The 23,884-nt window shown below is 38.2% G+C and overlaps 1 protein-coding gene across 9 annotated transcripts in view; it reads left to right on the top strand.

Annotated features, from left to right (window-relative positions):
• Positions 1–23,884, top strand: part of LOC18440935 (pre-mRNA-processing factor 39-1) — a 42,006-nt gene that overhangs the window by 2,247 nt on the left and 15,875 nt on the right. For 3 of the 9 annotated variants that reach the window (XR_016046042.1, XM_088853996.1, XM_011627566.3), the window contains exons 3-8: positions 11,804–12,033; positions 13,686–13,853; positions 16,176–16,548; positions 16,732–16,875; positions 23,434–23,586; positions 23,683–23,796. Coding sequence is in view for 8 of the 9 variants with exons in the window: in XM_088853996.1 (XP_088710122.1) it covers positions 11,804–12,033; positions 13,686–13,853; positions 16,176–16,548; positions 16,732–16,875; positions 23,434–23,586; positions 23,683–23,796 (1,182 nt within the window). In the remaining variant the exon portion in view is untranslated. Of the gene's footprint in view, positions 1–11,803; positions 12,034–13,685; positions 13,854–16,153; positions 16,549–16,731; positions 16,876–23,433; positions 23,587–23,682; positions 23,797–23,884 lie in introns of all 9 variants that reach the window. The other 6 variants (XM_088853997.1, XM_020671510.2, XM_020671512.2 and 3 more) reach the window with 5 other exon arrangements.

Raw genomic sequence — 23,884 nt, 5'->3', positions numbered from 1 at the left:
CATGGGGTGAGTAAGAATTTTAAAACATTGCTTCAATTTGAGCAAGGTTATACTAGCTGTGTTCTAACAAGTGAAGCAACATAGACGTTGCTAGCCTTTTATCCTACCCCATCCCACGTGTCGCCCCAAGAAGACCCCACTCTCGATACCTCTTCTAAAGAGGGAGACACATGGCCTAGCCTCACCCCCAATCACTCCAAACCCCAGCCTCCCTTGAATGTTAGCCTTTTATCCTCTCCCTCGGCTTACCCCCTTGATTTCACCATTCCGCCACCCCTTTCTACCCACCGTAGCTCTCCCTCCCCCCTAGCAAGCTTCTCTCCTCTAGCTCCACTAACCCCTTCCCCTTCTCCCAACACCTCTGACCTTTCCCTGTCGTCGGCCCTAAAACCGTCTCTTCTACCTTGCTCCTCCCTGTTGGCTTTCTCTCGTCCCTCATCTCCCCCCCCCCCCCCCAGTTCTCCTTGACTTTCCTCCCCCTTAACTTTGAAGAAATCCTTCAGCCACCCCAAAAGCACAAACTTTCGATCGGCCATATTCTCAACCGGAAAATGGACAAAGACCTCATTCCCCTAGGCATAGTCGCTCCTCATTCCATGGACCACTCCCCCCCTGACCCTGCTTCTATTTCCCATTTACTGGCCCCTCGCCTTTCTTACACCCCACACCTTGTCCACATCCGCAGAGTTCGTATTCTCCATGTTGCTTGGCCCCCTTCCTCTCCCTTGACGTTCTCCAGTTTCTCCTCGATCCAGACCCACCATTTCCTCACCTATCTCCCCTCCTTCTCTCACGAAAACACTCTCCATGCCATTCCCTTCTCTTATGAAACCCCTTCACCCCACCCCTTGCCTCGACCACATATTTGGATTATATTTTGCCCTCTCTCTCTCCCCTTGCACCTCCCGTCCTCCCTAACTCCAACCCTACCTAGGTACCTGCCTCACAATCTTTTGAGCCCCTCCCCGTTTTACCCCATGATCTCTACCCCTCTAACCCTCCCACACTCTTGACAGAATCTGAAATTGAGCCCCCCCAGATACCATTGATTCCCATCTCTCCCCCTCTGGCTTTTAATGAGGCAGAGGTGGTTGACGGGGATGGGACAAATAGGGACAAAGATAGGATGAGAGAGATGTACAGATTAATGGGGTTCGAGTATGACAGACCCGAAGGACTGGCCCACAGATTCCTAATAGCTGATGCGTAGAGCGAAATGCAGGTGAGATTCAAAGGCCAGAGAGAGCTTTGCATCCTTTTTCCTCCATCTCCTTTGAGGGACAGCCAGCAAATAGCTTCCCCCCCTCCTTCCACCACAAACTGTCCGAGGAGGTCTCCCAGATTGGCCTCCTCTTCCTCGCGCATCCTTAGAAAATGAAGTTACTTACTTGGGATGTAAGAGGGCTAGGACAGTTTTCTAAGAAGGAAGTTGTCAAAGACCTTACCTCAAAACTTTAAGTTGTTAAAGACCTTACCTCAAAACTTTCTCCTACAGTTCTGACCCTCATTGAAACCAAACAACCTGAGTTGAATCTCCAACTCATTCGCCAGGTATGGGGAAGAAGACCTTGTTAGTGGGTCTCCCTACAAGTGAATGGGGCTTCAAGAGGCATCTGGGTGGTCTAGAACCCCTCAGACCACACCCTAAACTCCTCCCATATAGGGGAGTTTTCTGTCACTGTTCTCTTTTCTAGCATCTCAGACGGGGTCCCCTGGAAATTCACGACTGTCTACGGTCCAAATTCACCTACACTCAGAAACAGACTTTGGTCTGAGTTGGAACAGGTAGCGTCCCTACCACACCCTATTTGGTGCTTGGAAGGTGACTTTAACTTCATCCGATGGTTCTATGAGAGAAACTCCTCAACATCCATCTCTCAGGAAATGAGGGATTTCTCAGATTTCATTAGCCGAAATGAACTCTTGGACATTCCCCTTCAAGGCTGTCGGTATACGTGGTCCAACCATGTTACCAACCCCACACTTTCAAAATTAGATAGATTCTTCCTTTCTCTGAACTGGGAGGAACACTTTTTGAGATCCCTGGCTATGGCCTTACCCAAACCACCTCGGACCACTGTCCCATACTCCTAAACACACTGGCTATGCTGTAAAGAGGGGCCCAAGACCCTTCAGATTTGAACTTCTTTGGCTTCACGAGGAGTCCTTTCACTCTCTCATCCAAACTTGGTGGAATTCTTATTCTTCGCTGGTCACGGGTAGAGCTGGATACATACTTCAAACCAAAATCCAACTCCTCAAAGCCTCTCTCAAGACTTGGAGTCGTTCCATCCCTGGCAACTTCTCACAAATAAACTCCTCCCGTCCAGATACCATACAACAACTTGACCGTCTCGAGGAATCTAGACCTCTGGAGGCCACAGAACATGATCTCAGATCCAAGACAAAACTGGAATACCTTTCCACTCTCAAAAAAGAAGAGGTCTACTGGTTCCAGAGATCAACAATTAACTGGTTGAAAGCGGGTGACCATAACATCGCCTTTTTTCATCGGATAACTAATTGTTGTAGAAGAGACTATACTATCTCAATGATCAAATACAACAACCGCTACTTAACTCAACCAGAAGAAATTGAGCAGGTAATCATAGAGTTCTTTCAGACTCTATACACAGCTCCATCTGGCCCCAGACCGAGAATGTCATCCCTTGGCTTCTTAACCCTCACCGATGATCGAGCTGTTTGGCAAGAGCGACCCTTCACAGAAGAAGAAATTATACAAGCTATCGATGCTCTAGCCAAAGACAAAGCCTCTAGTCCTGACGGCTTCCCAATTGCACCTTTTAAGGCTTTCTAGGATACTTTCTGTCTTGACTTCATCAATTTCTTCGAGGAATTTTTCCTTCAGGGAACTCTCCACGAAGCTATTAATGCCACTTTTCTAGCCCTACTTCCCAAAGTCGAAGGGGCCGAGGAAATCAAGGATTTCCGTCCAATCAGTTTGTTCCACTCCTCTTACAAATTCTGGCAAAAGTCCTGGCTTCTAGGATTCAGCAAGTCCTACCTTCCATCAACTCTTCATCTCAAACTGCATTCATCAAAGTCCTCGATGGGGCCTTAGTGGCTCACGAGTGCATCCACTCGAGGCACTTGGCCAAAAAACCAGGTCTTATATTCAAAATAGATTGGGAAAAGCCTATGACCATGTTGACTAGTCAATTTTGGAGGAGTCTATGGCAAGAATGGGTTTTCGAGATCGTTGGAGGAAGTGGATGAGAGGGTGCTACTCCCATCCACACTTTTCAATCCTCATTAACGGAACCCCGAAAGGTTTCTTCCTGTCCTCTAGAGGTCTCCGTCAGGGAGACCCCCTCTCCCCGTTTCTGTTTGCCATCACTGTGGAAGTGTTCAATCGTTCTATTTCCCGGCTCTATCAGGCAGGACTCCTCTCTGGCTTCAGGAGCAGTAGACACGGCCCAACAGTGTCCCATCTACTATATGCGGATGATACCCTGGTGTTCCTAGATGCCTCTCGAAGCGAAGTTGACACCCTCAACCTCTTCCTAAAATGCTTCCAAACAGCAACATGGTTCAAAGTCAACATGGAAAAATCTAAAATGATGGGAGTAGCTCTATCAAATGCAGCTGTCAGGGCGATCATTCCAAATTGGGAATGTAAAGTGGAGGATCTCCCTACTACCTATTTAGGCCTTCCACTGGGGTTGGGGAAACCCAAGAAGAGACAATGGTCTCAAGTCCTAGATAAGGTAGATAGACGTCTGACAGGGTGGAAAGGTAGATTCCTCTCAATGGTAGGGAGAACGACCCTGATAAAAGTCACCCTGTCAAACTCCCCAGTTTACCTCATGTCTCTATTCCGTATGCCAGCCCAGGTGGCAAACCGCCTGGAAGAACTCATGAGGAATTTCCTATGGTCGGGGTAGGCTGACAAGACAAAACTTCATCTTGTAGCTTGAGACAACATTTGTCCACCTATACATCAGGGTGGTTTAGGAATCCAAGTACTTCGAAAACACAACCTGACACTCCCAGGGAAATGGTGGTGGCATCTAGCCACCCAACCTGACTCTCTTTGAGCTCAGGCTTTACGGAATAAGTATAGGATACCCGAAGGAGTCAGTTGCATAACGCCTCAGGAGCATGGAAATCCTTTTCCTCGGCTCTATTTCAGTTCAAAAGATTCATAAGATTTCACCCTAGATAAGGTTTTAGAGTGAGATTCTGGTCAGATTTATGGCTAAGATCCTCTCCTCTGTGAGAAGTGTTCCCTACCCTCTACACACTTGCTTTAAACAAAGAATCTTCTATTGCTGAGGAAATGTTTGTCAGGAGACCGAAGAGTTTGGAATCCATCTTTCTGAAGGAACCTAATAGAAGATGAAACCAATCACTTTCAGTTGCTCACGACAGCCGTACACTCTCTCTTCATTCCTACTCGAGGAAGAGATGCTATAGTCTGGACTCTAGCTCCCTCTGGTATCTTCTCGGTAGTCTCCTTCAATAAAAGCCTAACTCAGCCCCCCACTCTTCCTGGGAATCCCACTGCGGTACAATTGAAAGTTTGGTCAACCATCGCCCCACCTAAGGTTCAAACTTTCAACTCGCTTGCCTGCTCCTAAAGAGCTCTCACAGTGGACCACCTCCAAAAGAGAGGGATCTTGATCCCCAATAGATGTGCTTTGTGCCTTTGCGAGGAGGAATCAAATCCCCATTTATTCATTCTCTGCGACTTTACCTACAAACTTTGGGGCCAAGTGTTGCAACTCTTTGGCATCAAATGGGTCACCCCCTATTGTCAAGGCTTTGATCTCTTACGATCTAGATTCACAAGGCCGAAGGCTGGAAGAATCTTGTGGAAGGCTACCATAGTTGCAGCCATATGGACCATCTGGGTGGAAAGAAATACTAGAATCTTTCAAGGTTTAAAACTCCATAGCTCAGCACTCCTACACAAGGCAATCTCTATGGTCACTTTCTGGGCCTCTAATCACGAGGTCTTCTTGGGCATATCAGGGAACTTTTTCCTTTGTCAATGGGAAAATATTCTCCATCACCAACCGCGACTGGCGTCAAGACCGAACAACTGGCAACCACCACCATAAGGCAACATCAAGCTGAATTTTGATGGTTATTCTCTTGGCAATGCTGGACCGGCAGGGGTTGGGGGGGTCTTTAGAGAACATCAATGCAACATCCTCCGAACTTTTTCTGAGCATCTCGGTCTCAAGGATTCTCATCACGTACAAGCCTTGGCCCTCCTACAAGGCCTGAAAAGTTTCAACCACTCTTGGGGCTCACACTTGATAGTTGAAGGAGATTCACAAAATGTTCTCTCCTGGGCAAGTAGGACAACTTCTCCATCATGGCACCTAACCTCTATCTTTGAGGAAATTGATCACATTTGCAAGGCTAAGGACGTCTCTTGGAAGCATATATGGAGGATGTCCAACGAGTTCGCAGATCTCTTGGTGAAAGAGGGAGCTAGAATCCAAATAGAAGATCAAGCCGGGTCCGACTCCTTTTTCGCTCCGGACCATTGGCACATAACATAAACACCTTGTAGTTTCAGCAAATTTCAGCCCTGCTGTAATTTTTGAAAGCTTCATGTAAATCTTTGTAATCGGGCGGTCTCTATAATTCCCTTGTTTGTACATGATAAACTAATGCATTTTTTACCGAGTCACCCCTAGCGGGTGTGTTCGGACTCTCACATCCATGTGAGCATCACTCATCAGTAATACAATGTTAACCTTCTCTCAAAAAAATTAAGTGAAGCAACATTATGATCAATCAAAACTTTGGGTTCTTGCATGTTATGCTTATGAGTTTCACCTGGTTGTGTGGCACCAAAATTTCCCATATAATTGCATTTAGGATTCGGTTTTGTTTAGTGAAGCAGCAACAATCTCTATTAGGTTGGCTAGGTTTGATATTTACAGGTTACACTATATTAGCAGTTTAAGTGTTCTAGGTCCACAAGGTCAAGGAATAAATTGTTTTTTTTTGCTATGATATTTCCTCTTCATAGGTGGCAATGACTGGTGGCTTGAAGCTTTTGTGCTACAATGACTATATTGGTGACATCCAGGCCATGGAGCTTAATCAACCATCTTTCAGAAACATATGGATAGTCTACCATATTTTTGGTCTATTTGTATTTTGTCAATATTTTTGCTACTCTTAGGGTGGTAGTGGGCTATGCAATCCCGTCTAGGCCCAGTCTGAAAAATTAGGGCCTAGGCCACAAAATGTGGCTCGAGGGTTAGGCCAGGTTGGGCCAATGATAGGCCCCGATGGGGCCGGCCCAATTTGGTGCTCTTTCCTCTTCTTTTTACCTTTTCTTTCTTTGATTGCATTTGGTTTGGCCAGGCCCTAGGGGTCTGGGTTTGGGCCTGCTCTTTGGCCAAGGCTTGGGCTGGCCCTTTAAGGACTTGGTGTTGGGTTAGGGCTGCCCAGCCTAAGCCCGACCTGTTGCCAGCTGTAGCTACTATTAAGGAGAATTTAATTGTTTATTGTTTATTTAGCTTATACACCTCTAATCATTTTCTTGCGTGCTTGCTTCTTTAGTCATATCTTTTGATACTGGTTAACATCTCATCATTGGATTTGTCTTTGATATAACTTTTCCTTACCCAAAATTATTTGATTTGATCCTTCTAGTTCATCACTTGTGGAGATAATATTCAGTTTATTTGTCTAAATCTGATTTCAAAATCAAATTATACATTTTCCCTAAAGCTAATGTTTTCTCTTGTATAAGTTGATTATCTTATTTGAATGCTGACTTTATTTTATTTTATTTTATTTTTGTCTTTGTGGTTGAATTAAGTGAAGCCTTGTTCTTGCTGTTTTGTTGACATTTTATTTTCTCCTATTTATGCGATTTCTATCTCCCTCCATCGTGGGAGCCTGTTGTGATTGCTTCGAATCCTTCTACATAGGGCATCACCATGTTAAATCTTCCTATGCGCCTCAGTATTGAAGCTGAGAGAAGAATCAGGAAAAAGTCAACTGAGCTCCACTTTGCTTAAAATTCCTCTTCTCAAAATCCCAAGAAACCTAAATAGTAATGGGAATAAAATTAATAATAGGTGTACGGGAAAGGGAAGAGATTTTAAAAATCAAAAGAAGCATGCTGATAGGACATGTTTTTACTACAAGGAAACTAGACACATTAAGGCCAATCTAAGCTGAATGACAAAATTAGGCGTCAGAATAATAACAACGCTTGTAATATAATTCAAATAAGAGAAAGGACTTGATCTGTATATTCTCAATATCATTGGTTGCTGACCATGACTTGAGGAATCGGTGGGTCGACTCAACTCCACTCGACATGTCTCAAGGACTAAAAAAGGATTCACAAATTTGAGGGTGAACACAGCTGATAACTAGTGAATTTATATATGGAATGTCACCTATTGTGATCTACTCAGTGTTGGTACTTACAAGTTATGTCTACCTGGAGGAACGGATCTCCTAGTTATTGATACTTTGTATGCACCCAAGATGAGGTGTAGTTTAATTTATGTTCCCAGGCTAGATGACAAGGGATATAAAAAAGGCTTAGGTTGGGTCTTGTCAACATGGATAAACATTGTGAAGCATTGGTGTACAGTATTGAAGTTGGTAATTTGTACCGATTGGACATTAATGAAATTCCTCTTATTCTGATTATATGGATGTTTTGATTCTTATATTTTGTGTGGATGGTTCATATTTATGGAATTTAAGATTGGGACACATAAATAAAGATAAAATAAACAAAATGGTTAAAAGAGGCTTACTGTAACCTAGGGCAAATTGTTTTCAAAATATGAGAGCCATTTATTTATCATAAATTAACTTAGAAGCCTTTTCCTAAAAAAAAAAGGTCTAATGAACTTCTTAATATTGTACACTCTTGTATATATAGGTTTTTTAATGTAAAAATATACAGAGGTATAGAATATTTCATAACATTTATAGGTGAGTATTCTCGTTATGGATATTTATGCCTAATCATTAGAAAATTTATTCTCGTTATGGATATGTATGCCTAATAATTAGAAAATTTGATGCATTAGAAATATTTAAAGAATATAAAGTTGAGGTAGAAACCTAGCTAGGTAGACATTACATTCCTTACAACAAATGGGGGTGGTGAATATTGCTTCGATTTATTTACCCCATTTTGTAAAGAGCATGGTGTAATGCACCAAACCATTATGCCATATACGCTATAGCAAAATGATGCAGTTGAAAAAAATAAATAAATAGAACCCTAATGGACATGGTTATGTCTATGATTAGCCATTCAGATTTATGACCTCATTTTTGGGGTGAGTCTCTCAACTATGCAATGTACATTATTAATCGTGTTCCAACTAAAGCCATAGACTTAACCCCCTAAGAACTATTGACTGGTAGGAAACTAAACATTGATATCTTGAAAGTTTAAGGTTCTTGGGCACATGCGCACTTATACTACGACAAAATAGAGGTAAACTACACAGTAAAAACTATTAAATGCTCATTTTATTCAAGAAATTCAAAGGGCTATAGATTTAACAACGATAATACTAGATCATTAATAGAGAGCCGTGATGCTCATTTCTTAGAAAATATGGATGATGACGTACATTAAATAAACCTATTGACTTACGTGAAATTGATAAAGAGAATTGGTGAGCGTGGTTCCTTTGATCCTAATATACCAGATAGACAAGAAAACCTAAAGCTAACCTACCACCTTAGATGAATTTTATATGTTCATGAATGTAGATAATTATTCTCCAGTGGGTGAGGATACAACAGATGAACCTTAAAGCTATAGTGAAGCTATTAAGTCACATGACTCAGCTGAGTGGATTCAAGCAATGGATGATGAAATTGATTCTTTTAAAAGGAATCAAGTTTAGGAGTTGATCTCCCTACAGATAGAAAAGCCATTGGTTGCAAATGGATCCTAAAGAAAAAGCTTTAATGGAAATGAATCCATATAAAAATATAAAACAAGATTGGTAGCTAAAGGATTTACCCAAAATAAGCGTATAGATTATATGGAGATTTACTCTCCACTAGCGAAATTTACATCTATTAGGATCATCTTAAGATCAGTTGCATATTATGATTATTATTTCAAATGGATGTTAAAACATCTTTCTTGAATTGAGAATTGAAGGACATATACATGAAGAAACCAGAAAGATATGTGATTAAAGGCCAAGAAGGCAGAGTATATGAACTTACGATATCCTTATATGGTCTAAAATAGTCTTGTGGGCAGTGGTACTTTACCTTTTATGATGCAACCACTGAAATTGATTATGTAATATGTACCCAATAGATTGGACCATGCTGTATATATACGGAATAGTGGGAGCAATTTTGTCAACTTATCTTTACATGTAGATGATATTTTACTAGTTGATAATGACATTGGCTTGATTAACCATACCATATCTTAGCTAAGTTCCCACTTTTAGATGAAAAACATGGGAGAAGCCATGGGAGAAGCCTCTTAAGTACTAGGCATTATAATAATAAGAGATAGAAGTTCAAGACTCTTATGTTTATCTCAAGTAAATTATTTAAAAATTATTTTAAAGAAATTTAAGATGAAAACACCTGTTTGTAAAATAGTAAACCTGTAGATACACCCGTTTGTAAAGGCTTAAACTTGTATAAGGAAAAGTGTTTAGCAAGTGATAATGACAAAGCTAAAATGGAAAGAATTCCATAAGCTCAAGCAGTAGGGTGTATAGCGTATGCTATATTATGTATAAGACTTGATTTGAGTCATGCATTTGGTCTTGTAAGTAGATTTCAACGTAATTCTGGGATGGCTCATTGGCATGTCATAAAAAGGATACTCAAATATATTTAGAAAATTAAAAACTGCAAGTTGTGCTTCCAGCCATTTAGGGGTTATTGAGTACTCTGGTGTAGGATTTCCAAGAGATCCAGATAATAGAAAATCAACCTCAAGGAATGTATTCCTCTTTGGAGGTGGACATATTTCTTGGTCAATCAAAAAACGAGGTTGTGTATCTCAGTACACTATGGAAGCCGAGTATATTGCTTGTAGCATTGCTATTACTTATGCCGTTTGGAGTAGAAGCTGCAGAAAGGATTTGAAGCTAGATATAGTTGACAAACTAGTAAAATATTTTGTTGATAGTCAGACTACAAACTCCACCTTTGCTTGCTCCCTGTCAGTCATGTCGGTCCCAAGTCATGGTAAAGGAGGAGGGTTGTGTTAGGTAGGCAGCCAACGTAAAACTTTACTACAACTTACCATGAATCCTGAATATACATTAATTGTTAATACTAGTTCATTCCCCATAAATGAGAAAAGACATAAGAACTTATAGTCTTATTGAGGGTATGACCCTTGATAGAGTAGAATGGAGGAACAAGATTTGTGTAGCCTCCACATGATTGGGATAAGGCTCGAATGATGATGATGATGAATCAGGCTGCAATCTAATTAATTAAGAATGGAGCCTATAGCTCCAGCACATTGAAATTGACTATCATTATATATATATATATATATATATATATATATTATTGAAAAGAATGAAATAATTGTGAGTTATTTACCATCAGTTGATATGATTGCAGACCCTTTGTTAAAGGGAATAAGTGTTGTGATATTTTCAAAGCATGTAAATTTGAGGGGATTTGGGAACATCCAAGTCAAGAACTTCGAAAAGGGATAATTTTTTATGTCTTGGTCATGAGAGAAAAGGCCGCATTAGCACGAAAAACCTCATGACAAGACTATGTACCGTACTATCGTGGAGTGCCTCATGACATGGATATGCTCGTATAGTGTAATTGTGTTAAGCGGCACAAACTTTAAGGTATGCTAATGTATCCAGTCCTCATCGCCAAGTGCGAGATGTTGGTGCGTGTGGCCATGGGGCCTCATACGTGTCGTATATTTTTTATGTATTTTAATTAATGATTTTTTGATAATATTTTATATTACTTATTATTTAAAAATATTTTTAGAGAGAAAATATATTTCCAATAGTTAGTGGATAACTCTCCTATCTCCCAGATTTTTGAGGGCCACTTCTCAGATATTCCAGGAAGGAAAGCCGAACTTTGGATAACGGCCTCCTCCTATCTCTCTATATGAGAAAAAAATACTAATAATAAAAGAAAGCTATTCTCAATTGTTATGGAGAAACCCTAGGCTTTCTAGGATATACAGTACAACGACATTGCCATCAAGATCTGGGATTTTGGTGAGTTCGACTTTATAGCAAATGCCCTGAGGCCCCCAAAATGGGGGAGGACCAATCTAGCCATCTGCCATTGGTGGATGAAATGTTTTCACATATTTTTATATGCTTTTTCTGGGATAAGTTATATTTTAACATGTACTTTTATAAATAAACTACTTGTATGATGTGTATATTGTTGCTGGGTTTTTGGGCTAAGGTACTAGACACCTGGAACAAATATGCTACACAACACTTGTACTGGTGTCTATGTAATTCTGATGGCCATGCTCTTTCCCTAAATCTATTCGATTTGCTGCTATTTGAAACAGACCTGTTTGAATCATACTTGGTTTTACTTCGAAAAGGAATAGTTGAATTAAGTCATGAGTTGTGGTTTGTATGATCATATCTCTTCTGGATTTTATGGCATCTGTATTGAAAGAAAATATGTATGAAATAATATTTCCTGCTTATGGCATTATTGAATCATTTGCTGTTTAGTCTTTCATTGAATTTGTTCTTGTCTCATTCTTGATATTAGTTAAGTCCAGTCCCATATTATCTTACCTTGTGCAGTCTTTATTTAATTGGTTTTAATGCAGAATGACCTTTGGAAAATTTGTCAAGTCTATGATTCTTTCTTGCAAGCATTCCCTTTATGCTATGGTTACTGGAAGAAGTATGCAGATCACAAAGCACGCATGAGTACTACTGATGAGGTTGTAGCAGTTTATGAGCGAGCTATCCGATCTATAACATATTCTGTTGGTCTCTGGGTCTGCTATTGTAGCTTCGCTACCATGGCATTTAGAGATCCTGGTGATGTTCGAAGGTAATATTTGGGTAGTTTGAATTAATATGCGTTTGCTTGATCCTGCCTGCATTGAGGACCATGGGTATTTTAATTGCTCTTGGAAGTATAATATTACTTTCATTGGAGGTATAGTAGTTATTTCATAAGTGTTTCATGTGCTTATCAAATACTGTGAAGTTTATGAAGAAAATTGACCCATTCCAAGGTGTACCTGTCTTCTCTTTTGGTTGATTAAGCTTAGTCTGATTCAATAGAAATGCAATGAAAGATTTAGTGACCTCTCAATCTGAACCAAAAATTTCGTTATGGGGATATTTAATAGGGCTTCATTGGCAGGCAAGATGAGATTTTGTAACCCTAATGCTGATCATTTAATTCACAATAATGGTGATGATGATGATCATGATAATCTTTTAACACCTGAGGTTTAATTGACCCAAGAGTGCTACTATTAGGTTGTGGTGTTGTTGCTCCTTATGCTTTATGAATTCTTTTGTTTGGGTACCTTAATTGCTTAAGATATGTACATATACTGACACAAATTCTTCCTGTTTATTAATCGTGGGTTCATTATTCAGAGACTTGAAAATCTTTTGTTTTGAGTAGACCTTGAGCTTTGAAAATGTCTTTGGAGCTTTGAAAATATCTGTAGATTCAGCCAATTAAGGTACAATTGATTTTTCCTTGGTACTCATCATGAAATAGAATATTAGTGCCCCATACCTGTTCAGAGATGGAAATATGTACTCACATTCATGCAGTATATGCTCCCATATTGACCTTCCTTACTGTTGACGTACGCTTATGCCATTGGTATCCACAACTTGTTTTGCATCTCCTCTGAGATATTGACATATGCATCCCAAATAATTGATGATGTTCAACTATTTGAGGCTTCTTGTTATGTCAGGAAGGAACCTACATCATATACTCGATTTTCCTTGTAACCATTTACCATAATGTGCGTCATTTTGGAGGATTTCATCTTCATGAACTTTGATAGTAGCTATCTGACAGCCTAACCAAGCACCTTTAACCTTTGTCCTGTTATTTATACTACACACTTGAAAGTTGTGTAGCATCACTATTAATAACAATGTCTGCTATTATGTCTGGAATAGGAGATCAAGGGGAATAAATGGAGGTGGGAAATGAAATGGTAGAGGGAAATGAGAGCTAAGGAATCTTACATTACCTTTTGAATGTTTTTCATTATATACTTATGGAGAATCGTAACTATATCCAGCATACGTCATGCACCCACAAATATTATTATAAATTTGGTTGTCGTTTTATTGATTATTTTTCTGCATTTGTATCCATTTTGCACGAGTTTTGCATCACAGATACTTGTGCATGCACGTGTTTATTCATAAGCACTAATTCACACATGACAATACGCGTATCTATGGTGTTTAACATTTATGGCTACATGTAAAATGCGTGTTGAGTGTTACTTTGAGTTGTCAAGGAAATTGGCAGATTGTGTGGTCTGTCTTGTTTTTGTGCCATCCACTTAACTTTGTTTGTATGGTAGGTGTAGTATTTCCACTTGCTTTCTAGCATTTCTGTGATGCCTATTTGATCTGGATAATTTATAATATTTGTAAATTCTCATATTAATTCTTTAAGATGAAATGATCGTTCTTCTTTTTGCAACTATTTGACAGGTTGTTTGAGCAAGGGATTTCATTTGTTGGAAGGGACTACCTATGTCATCATCTATGGGATAAATATATTGAATTTGAATATATTCACAAGCAATGGAACCATCTGGCTGTTATTTACCTTCAAACTTTGCAATTCCCATCAAAAAAATTGCAGAGTTATTATGAGAGGTATATGTTAATTCTTGTCCAGATTTCATATATACAAGCAAAGAGCTGGAGAATTATTCTGATCTCGACATGGGAGTGGTTGGGTATATATCCCATATATGTCTTCTCTTTGTTTCTGGGCCTATGGTCTTAGCCAATTTGACCTATTTGGTTAAGTATTTTTCTCCTCAGGTAGCTTTCATAAAAACATGGAAGTGGCTATTGTTTCTGGATCCACGTGTGTGATTCTGTGCTCCTAGGGGGTTCTTTAGCATGTATGTGTTTACCGACTCAGAATAGTTGACTCAAACTCACCTATGTCACTTGGGCTCAGCAGACTTCCCTGCCCAGAACATCCCCTAACTTGGGGGGTATCATCATCATCATCAAAGTTTTTTCTCAATTATTTGGGGTCGGCTACATGAATCCTAGCCTGACATTCTACTCTATCAAGGGCCATATGTTCAGTGAGGCCATAAGTCCTGATATTTTTTCTCACTACTTCCAACCATGCTCTTTTGGGCCTACCCCTTGTCCTTTTTTAGCCTTTTACTTGAACCAACTTACACCTCCTAACAGGTGTAGCCATAGGTTTGCGCTGCACATGGGCAGCGCACCTAAGTCCACTTTCTCTCATCTTATCACCTATTGGAGCCACACCTAAGTTCTCCAAAATGTATTCATTGCGAATTCTATCCCTTCTTGTCTTGTCACTCATTCATCCCAACATCCTCATCTCAGCCACACTCATCTTATGGGTATGTTGTTTCTTGACCGTTCAACATTCCACCCCATAAAACAAAGTTGATCTCACTACTGTTCTCTAGAACTTCTCCTTCAGCTTCATTGTACGCGGTGATCACATAAAACTCTGGTTGCACATCTCCACTTCCCCCACCGAGCTTTAATTATGTGTGACATTTTCCTCAATCCCTCCATTTTCCTAGATTACCAAATCAAAATATCGAAAGTGCGCTTTTTTGTATTTCTTGGCTGTCAATCTGAACTACTTCCTCGTCTATACTCCTATTATTACTAAATTTGCATTCCATACACTATATCTTAGTCTGACTAATTTAAAACATTTAGATTTTAGAGCATTACTCCATAAGTTCTAATTTTGAATTGGTGTCGCTTTAGGTCTCATCAATCGAAACTATGTCGTACGCAAACAACATACACCATAGTACCTCATCTTGTAGGCGCTTAGTTAAGTTATCTATAACTAAGGCAAAGAGTTATGGGCTCAATGCTGATGTAGACCTGTTTCACTAAAAACTCACTCGTCTCTCCACTAGTTGTTCTCACACTAGTTAGCGTTCCGTTGTGAATATCTTTCACAAAGTCGATACGATATATAGAGAGTATATAATAAATTATAACTGATTTGTAATTGGTTTAATATTACAAATAAGTCAATTTAATTGATTTAAAATTAAATTTGTTATGTTCTTATGATTTTTTATATTTTGTTGAGCTTTTCTATTTTTCTCATTATTTATGAGAAAGTGATTTTGCACTAGATTTCTAGAAAAAAATTCATCTGTCTTATTTTTTCTGTTGCTTATAATTTCCTTTTTTCCCACTTAATTTTTGCCATTTTCCATGATTTTGCAAATGTTTTGCGTTTTTTGCCTCTTTAGGTGTCTCAGTTCAGACTTGAGCAAGTTGGATTAGACTCACCTAAGTCACTGGTACCCCTCAGGGCTCGAGTTCCACAGCCAAGCCATGTTTTTTAACACTGGCATATTCCATGCATGTAAAGTTTTTGGAGTGAATTCCGCAACATAGGAGCCCAACTTTCTTTAAAACGCAAAGCTTTGCATCCTTGCTATGCATTCTGATAAGTGTAGGGAACTCGTGGGATAACCTCGCAGATCAGCAGCTCCCCCTCACCGTTACGCCATGATGTAGATATGATGCATGTTATGTAGTAGGTACATTGATGCAAAACAATCTCAAAAACCAATTATGCATATGTAAATGTGTTCCGTTCATTTGATAAAATACATGCATCCAATGTACTGCCGATTCTTGCAATGTATACTTGTATTTATCATGGATGCTTGCATTTATGATTGTGTGCTTATGTGTGTATTAATTGTTGTGAATTTCTCTGTGTGTATGGTGACATATATGATTATACAAGCATGAGATTTTTTTCTGGTCTATCAGCTTCTCTTTTCTGTGATTATTCTTCTCCTTGTTACTCATCAGCATATTGATAGCATGCCGTGTCATCTTTATCTTTTCACATTTCTGTTCTTTTATTCATAAACTGTGTAACTCTTAATTTTATGTGGGAATTTATACCTTATCAGAGAAAACATGTCACAAATTCAGATTTAAAGAGTTTTGCAATATTTGGGAAGGTGAGCTGAAATGTGAAAACGGTGTTCATTCACAAGGACATCCAGAAGATGATTCTTTTGATGGAGTCTTGGAGATAAAGAGAAGTGGAGATGGTGATATTTCTAGCATTATAAAAGAACTCCTGGAAGAGCCATCAGGCTCTCCTAAGCCTGAAGTATTAAATAAGTATGTATCAGTGGGAGAAGAACTCTACCAGGATGCGAAGCAGATGGATGCTATTATTCAACACTTTGAGAAGTGTATAAGGAGACCATATTTTCATGTAAAAGCGCTTGATGATGTTCAGCTTGAAAATTGGCATCGGTATCTTGACTTTGTTGAGAAGCAACATAATTTTGATTGGGTATAGATCAGTCTTATACTACTTATTTAAACCACCGAAACCCTTCCCCCCCTCCCCCAAACCAAAAAAAAAAAGAAAATAAAAATAAAAATAAAAATAAAAATAATTTTACTTGCTTTTTTGGGAACCTTAGTTTTTTCAGGTCTTTCTTATTTGCAATACCACTGATGTTGGCATTGACAGACTGTTAGACTGTATGAGAGATGTCTGATTTGTTGTGCAAACTACCCTGAGTTTTGGATCCGTTATGTATTACACATGGAAGCTGAGGGAGGAAGAGAAATATCAAATTTTGCACTTTCTCGAGCATGTGAAATTTTTCTGAAGGTACAGTTAGTGTTCTGACTTCTCTTTTCTGTTGCCATCAATACCCTTGCACGTGTTTTAGCTTTATTGTAATATAAATAATGCATTGAACTGCTTTTTTATTTTTCATATAGCTCAAATTTATCCATAGATTAGATTTAATGTAAATAAGAAACATATTGAGACCAAGAAAGGCAATTGCCTTTTATTAGTATCTGTGTTACAACTGAAATTGCTAAGGTACTTATAATATACCAAGCAAATCCAAGGACTGCTTATTTTGCCAAAATATAAGTACTGAAATGTCACTAAACTCATTGAGGATTTGTCCCTTTTATGCTTGAATTATACCTTTTAAAGAAGGTATTTTTTGTCAGTTGAATGGCACGTAGTTTTTCTCTTTTGCAACAATTTTTTAACCTTTAAAAAGGTATCTGACTTCAAAGCAAAACGAAGGCAAGCCCATTTCTGAGCCTGCTACATATTATATAAATCATCCTTGCCCTCATGATGCTATCCTGGATAGCCACTCGACCGTAATTTTTTAGAAATGTGAAGATTAAATCCTTGTCCATGGTCACTGTAAAAAAAAAAAAAAAAAAAAAAAAAAAGACAGAAGAATCCGCATCCATGGTCTCTGGCACTACTAAAATGTCTTGCAGGAATTATTATTTGTTTCCTTTTATTCTTTACTTCGACCTCATTATTCTACTCAAGATTGAAGATATACTTACAGTCATTACCTTTCTGTATTTGATAAAAGACCACCACCAACCTCCAGAGTAATCCTTGCCTGGACACTTTAGGATGTTTCAATTTCCCTATCTGAGTCCTTTGCCAATACTATATTAACCAAATGGATGAAAACTGAAAATGAAATAGCAATTGCCACATGTTGGAAATACCAATACTTCTCTGAACCTTCACTGGTAAGTCATATTCCATTTTTTCTATATGCTTTCCGATATCCATTGTGTGGGTCTAAGTGGCAGCAAGAGGGAGAAGCAGGAGAAGTAGGGGCAGTAGTTCAACCGAGAAAAGGGCAGTTTCCGAAAATTTTATAGGTTTGTGCTCTGTAGTAGTATGGTTATATGTATTTACCCTGGATAAAAGAACTATGACAATATGCATACTTGTAAATCCTTAGACTCAACCTCTCTCATTAAGCATGCTTAAATACTCACGTGCACATATTCATGTACATATACGTGTATATAGAGCTGTTAATATATCCTTAGATGCACGCTTTTATGTTATGATGTATGTATGTATGTATAATATACATGATCAGGATAGAAGAGTCTTACCAATGGCTTCATAAAGGATCATGAGGATGTTATAAGGATAGTGAGAGAAGCTTGTCCTCTGGCTTGGCATGCCTTGTCCTAATCAGTACAATGATGGTCATTTGGGCAGTGGCAGAGTCTTTCATTGTTGACCCATTTTATTTATCCTTTTTTACAAAGTAATTTTGAAGGCACCGTCATTCTCCTTTTGAATGCTTGGAAAATTAAATGGATACTTAATTGGTTTTTATTGCTATTGAAAAGTAGTTTTAATGTAAGATAAGAAAACATTGAGATAATCAAACAATTAATATCCATAAGAATTATAAGACATTAATCATTTGACATCATAGAAGTCATGATATTAATATGATGTGAAGGATGGAATATAAATTAATATAAATTTAGATTCTCAACTTTTAATTCATATTATTTTAAAAATCTTTTCATTTCTAAATACATGATATAGCGGTAATTTTAATCATCATCATCATCATCAGAGCCTTTTCCCATCTATTTGGGGTCAGCTACACGAATCTTGATCCGCCATTTTGCTCTTTCAAAGGCCATACCCTTAGTGAGACAATAAGTCCCCATATCTTTTCTCACGACTTCTAAGTTCTAACCATGTCCTTTTGGGCCTACCTCTTGTCCTTTTTGAGCCTTCTACTTGAATCAATTTGCACCTCCCATCACTGGTTGTATTGAGTCTGTGTTGCACATGCTCAACCCGCCTAAGTTAATTTTCTCTCATCTTATCACCTATTGGAGCCACACCTAAGTTCTTCTGGATGTATCCATTTTGAATTCTATCCTATCTTTTCTTGTCATTCATCCATCTCAACATTCTCATTTCATCTACACTCATCCTATGGGTATGTTGTTTCTTGACCGTCCAACATTGCCCCATCAAGCAATGTTAGTCTCACAGTTGTCTTATAGAACTTCCCTTTCAACTTCATTGGTATGTGATGATCACATAAAATTTCGATTGCACATCTCCACTTCTCCCACCCAGTTCTAATTCTATGTGTGACATGTTCCTTAATCTCTCAATTTTCTGGAGTATCGACCCAAGATATCGAAAGTATTTTAGTATTTATTAGCTGTCAATCTTAACTACTTCCTTGTCTCTACTCATATTATTACTAAACTTGCATTCCTTTTACTTTATCTTAGTCCATCTAATTTTAAACCTTTAGATTCGAGAGCATCCTTTCAAAGTTCTAACTTTGTGTTGACGCCGCTTCAGGTATCATCGACAAAACTGTCGTTCGCGAACAACATACACCATGGTACCTTATCTTGTAGGTGCTTAGTTAAGTTGTCTATAACTAAGACAAAGAAGTATGGGCTCAACGCTGACCCCTGATGTGGACCTATTGTGATTGAAAACTCACTTGTCTCTTCGCTAATTATTAGCACACTAGTTACCGCTCTCTCGTATATATCTCTCACCAAGTCGATATAATATCTGGAGACTCCTTTTTCTTCCAACACCCACCAAATTAAATCTTGAGGTACTCTTTCATAAGCTTTTTTTAGATCAATATAGACCATGTGGAGGTCTTTTCCCTTCGCTCTAAACTTCTCAATCAGTTGCCTAAGTAGGAAAAGAGCCTTACTTGTTGACCTTCCTAGCATAAAATCGAATTGCTTTTTTGATACTCGTTCCATGCTTGAGATGTTACTCAATCGCTCTCTCCCGCAACTTCATATTGTGGCTCATAAGTTTGATCCTTCGAAAGGTCGCACAATTCTATATGCCTCCTTTGTTCTTGTAAATAGGTATTGCAGTATTTTTTCTCCATTTGCTTGGTCAACCAGTCAATGTCAATCTCCCCTATGCACTTCCAAACCTCTATTGGGGTACCATCTAGTTCTAAGCCTTTCCCATCTTCATCCTCGTCAAAGCTTCTTTCATAATCTTTCGAATGTATCTATGACCTCCTCCTTCATTTATGCCAACGGTTCCTTCTATCGCCATGTTTCTATTATATTCGTCATTTAATAGTTTTTGAAAATAAATTCTTCACTTGTTGTTGACCTCTTCATCCTTCACCAAGGCCCTTGGATCCTCATTCTTAATGCATTTAACATGCTCTAGATCCTTAGACTTTTTCTCTCATTTTTACTAATCTGAAGACGTCTTTTTCACTTTTTCTTGTTCTTAATTTATTGTATAGATTATCATATATCTTAAGTTTACCCCTAGTAACTATTTGTTAGTGTTTTTTTTATCTTTTTTATATTCTTCTAAATTTTTATTATTTCTTGCCGAGTTTTATAACATGATCATTTTTCGCTAATGACCTCCTGAATCTTGTCACTGCACTATCAAGTTTCTTCATCGGAATTTCTTTCCCCTCTAATTTCTCTTAAAATTTCTTTTGCCACTTTCTTAATACAGTTAGCCATCTCATTTCACATAGCATTGACTTCATGCTCATAATTTCATTTTCCTTCTTTAACCAATTTATCCTTAAATAAGTAATTTTTCATTTTTTTAAGATTCCACCTCCTAGTTCTCGGACACATTAATTTTACCCCTTCTCTTCCATCTCTTTATATAAACGTCCATAACCACAAGCCTATGTTCCGTAATCAAACTCTTTTTTGAGATATCCTTACAGTCTTGACATGATGGTCAATCTACCTTCTTAACTAGGAAGAAGTCTACATAGCTTTTATATGAACCACTTTTACAAGTTATTAAATGTTCATCTCGCTTTTTAAAGTAAGTATTTGTTATTGGTAGGTCGTAGGCTGTAGCAAAATCTAGAATAGCCTCACCCATCTCATTTATTTCACCAAACCCTTACCCCTCATATACCCATTCATATCCTCTACTATCTTTCCCTACATAACCATTTAAGAGCCCTCCTAAAAATGTCCTCTCTACATTTGGTATGTTTTGGACTAGTTCATCCATGTCTTCTTAGAATTGTCTTTTAATTTTATCATCTAGTCCTACTTGTGGTGCATAACAACTAATTATGTTAATTATCTCTTCTCCTAATACAAGTTTAATAAATAGGAGCCTATCACCTACTCTCTTGGTATTAACTACTTTATCTTTAAATCTGTTTACAAATTCCTATGTTATTTCTATTGTTATTCTTTCATGCATACCGAAGTTTATACCCATCTATTTCTTTAGTTTTTTCCCCTTTCCACATAGTTTCTTGTCGACAAGCTATATTTACTCTCATTCTCCGCATTGTATCCATGAACTCCATACTGTTACCTGTAAGTGTTCTTACATTTCATGTAGCTAAACGAATCTTATCTTCTTGGATTCGCTTCTTTACCTGCGGCCGTCCAAAATGTCGTGGGAACCCTTGCTATTTTTCACTGTAACCAAGCAGCGCTGCGACGCATCTTTTCCGGAGAATGCCCTAGCTAACCCTTACTCATTTCTCATTGTACCCGGGTTCCGATATAGCGCATCACTCATGGGGAATGCCCTAACATAAACAGATAACGTAAATTCGGGATTCATAGAAAGTTTTGGTAAGGTTTTAGATTGGCTGCCTACCTAACAAAACCCACCTCCTTTACTCGGGCTTGGGATGGGTTAAGGGAAAGTTTAAGGTCCTCACCTTTCTAAGACAATGCCCTTTTCATTCTCATCAGAGCGGTACTTTTAATTATATAATATAAATTGAATAAGTAATATAGGTAATATATGTACAGTTAACAATTTAAAAAAAAAAAAAAGGTAATAGATGTAAACTTTTCGGATTAATGTTAAACACGCTATGCCCTTACAATGTCAGTAGCTTTACTAAATTTGTTAGTCATGATTTATGGAAAAAACATTTTAAGAAAGAACCTAAGGACATTTGTTGTTTTGGCTCTCCAAAAAGGTTACTGAATTTCAACAGTTACTGCTGAAGCTAGATATTGTATCTGAGGCCAAACTTCTGCTAAAGCTATTTTACTTTAGCTTCTAATTCAATAGTTATTCTGTAGGCTTTTATGTCCTTAATCATTGACAATTCGCATGCCATCAAAATTGCTTAGAGTCCCTTTGTCCTTGCCTGCGTTTATTATAGTGAAGTTGGTCAACGATTAATCCAGGAAAGCCTTTGTTTGTTATGATTTCAGTCCTCCATTCCCATCAGTCAAGCACTAATTGATCTGCCTTCCTAAATCCTGAATGATCAATTCCATTCAAATCTGTCCTGTGGAACCTTACTTCCTCATCTCTTCATTTCAGTTTTAGGGAGTGTTTTTTATGATAAATTTGTTTTCGTTATGGTACTTTCAGGCACATTTTTTGAGAATCAGACACGACTACGTGATCTGACTTCTGGAACCAGGAACTGGACAGACATGTAATCTGGATCATTCCAGAAGCTGTGGATGCTCAAAAAGCTGAAAACTAGGCCAATCCAATTATGAGATGATTCTATTTTTGGTTCCTTGTCTGTATTTTGTTTCAATTAATTATGAGGTGTTCTGTGAAAATTGCCACCTCTTTCATTCTACAGTAGTTCCCTTTCTGCCACCTAAAAAATCACATAAAACCTAAATAGATGGATAACTGCACCTTAAATCAAACTGAACGAAACTATGACAATAAAAAGTAGTCTTAAATGCCCTAATCATGGCATAGAAGGGTTTTGGGCTTTTGGAAATTGCAATCTTGAAATGTGCATCCTAGTTACCAAATTAATGGGAGCATTGAGTTATGTTTTGTTGCTGTATACTCTCTTTGCCTGATTTCCCCTCTTCTAAATATCGAAAATTGACCTTACCAACTAAAGCACATTTATTTGTGGGGTTCAATGTGTTTTCATTGCTCTCCTTTATGGACCTTCTTTCTGATATCTAATTGCTTTTAGTAACTAAATCACTAAGATCTATTTTTGGGTTTTACTATGTTCCCTCCTTGTCTCTCTCCATTATAGCTTTAACATGATGTGTCCTGATTTCCTAACGTTGAAGGCATAATCCCATTATGATTTTCCTTCTTTGTTTGCATTTTTTAAGTTTTAAATTCAGCATTGTTCACATGGCCTTTTCAATCCTGTCAAACCAGCCATCCTACTGGATTTGACCACAATTACTGCTCTGGTTTATAAAATCTTGCCTTCAGGTTTTGTCGTCAACTATTCTTTTTATCATTAAAAGATCATTAGGTCAAAACTTTACTCCTAAAGACCATTATGGTCTTTTGTTTCACTGTTATGTTATACCTGTAATCCCCTACGGGGTAGTTTGTTCTTTAATCATCCATGGCATGTGAAAAGATTTCTAACCTGTGGTTATCTTCTTTCAATCACAGAGGTCGTTGGATATTCATCTTTTCTCAGCGAGTTTCAAGGAGCAAGTTGGCAATATCTCTGGTGCTCGGTCTGTTTTTCTTGATTTGGCTTCAAAATTTCCTTCCGATTTTGTTGAAATTGTCATTAGAAATGCGAATATGGAAAAACGTCAAGTAAGTCTTATCCTTTTCTTACTTTCTAGTTGAAACGTAAATGCAATGTACAATTATTTAAATATTACCTAATATTTCAATCACCATTTCATGCAGGGAAATGTTGAAACAGCCTTGGTAACATATGAAAATGCACTTGCATTGGGAAGCAGGAAGGTTCCACTGGACCTTTCTACCCTTTATGAGCAGTATTCTAGATTTACATATAGGGTAGGGTGCTTTATCTTTCCATTCCAGATGAGCTTTTAACGTTTTACTGCTTTGAGTTAGTTATTTATTTGACATCATTGTGCTGTTC

This window comes from Amborella trichopoda, chromosome 12 (genome assembly GCF_054954075.1).
Source record: "Amborella trichopoda isolate Santa Cruz 75 chromosome 12, AtrichopodaSantaCruz75HAP2 v2.0, whole genome shotgun sequence".
NCBI classification, from domain to species: Eukaryota; Viridiplantae; Streptophyta; class Magnoliopsida; order Amborellales; family Amborellaceae; genus Amborella; species Amborella trichopoda.
The sequence above is the reverse complement of the archived record's forward strand: the minus strand, read 5'-3'. Positions and strand labels throughout refer to the sequence as shown.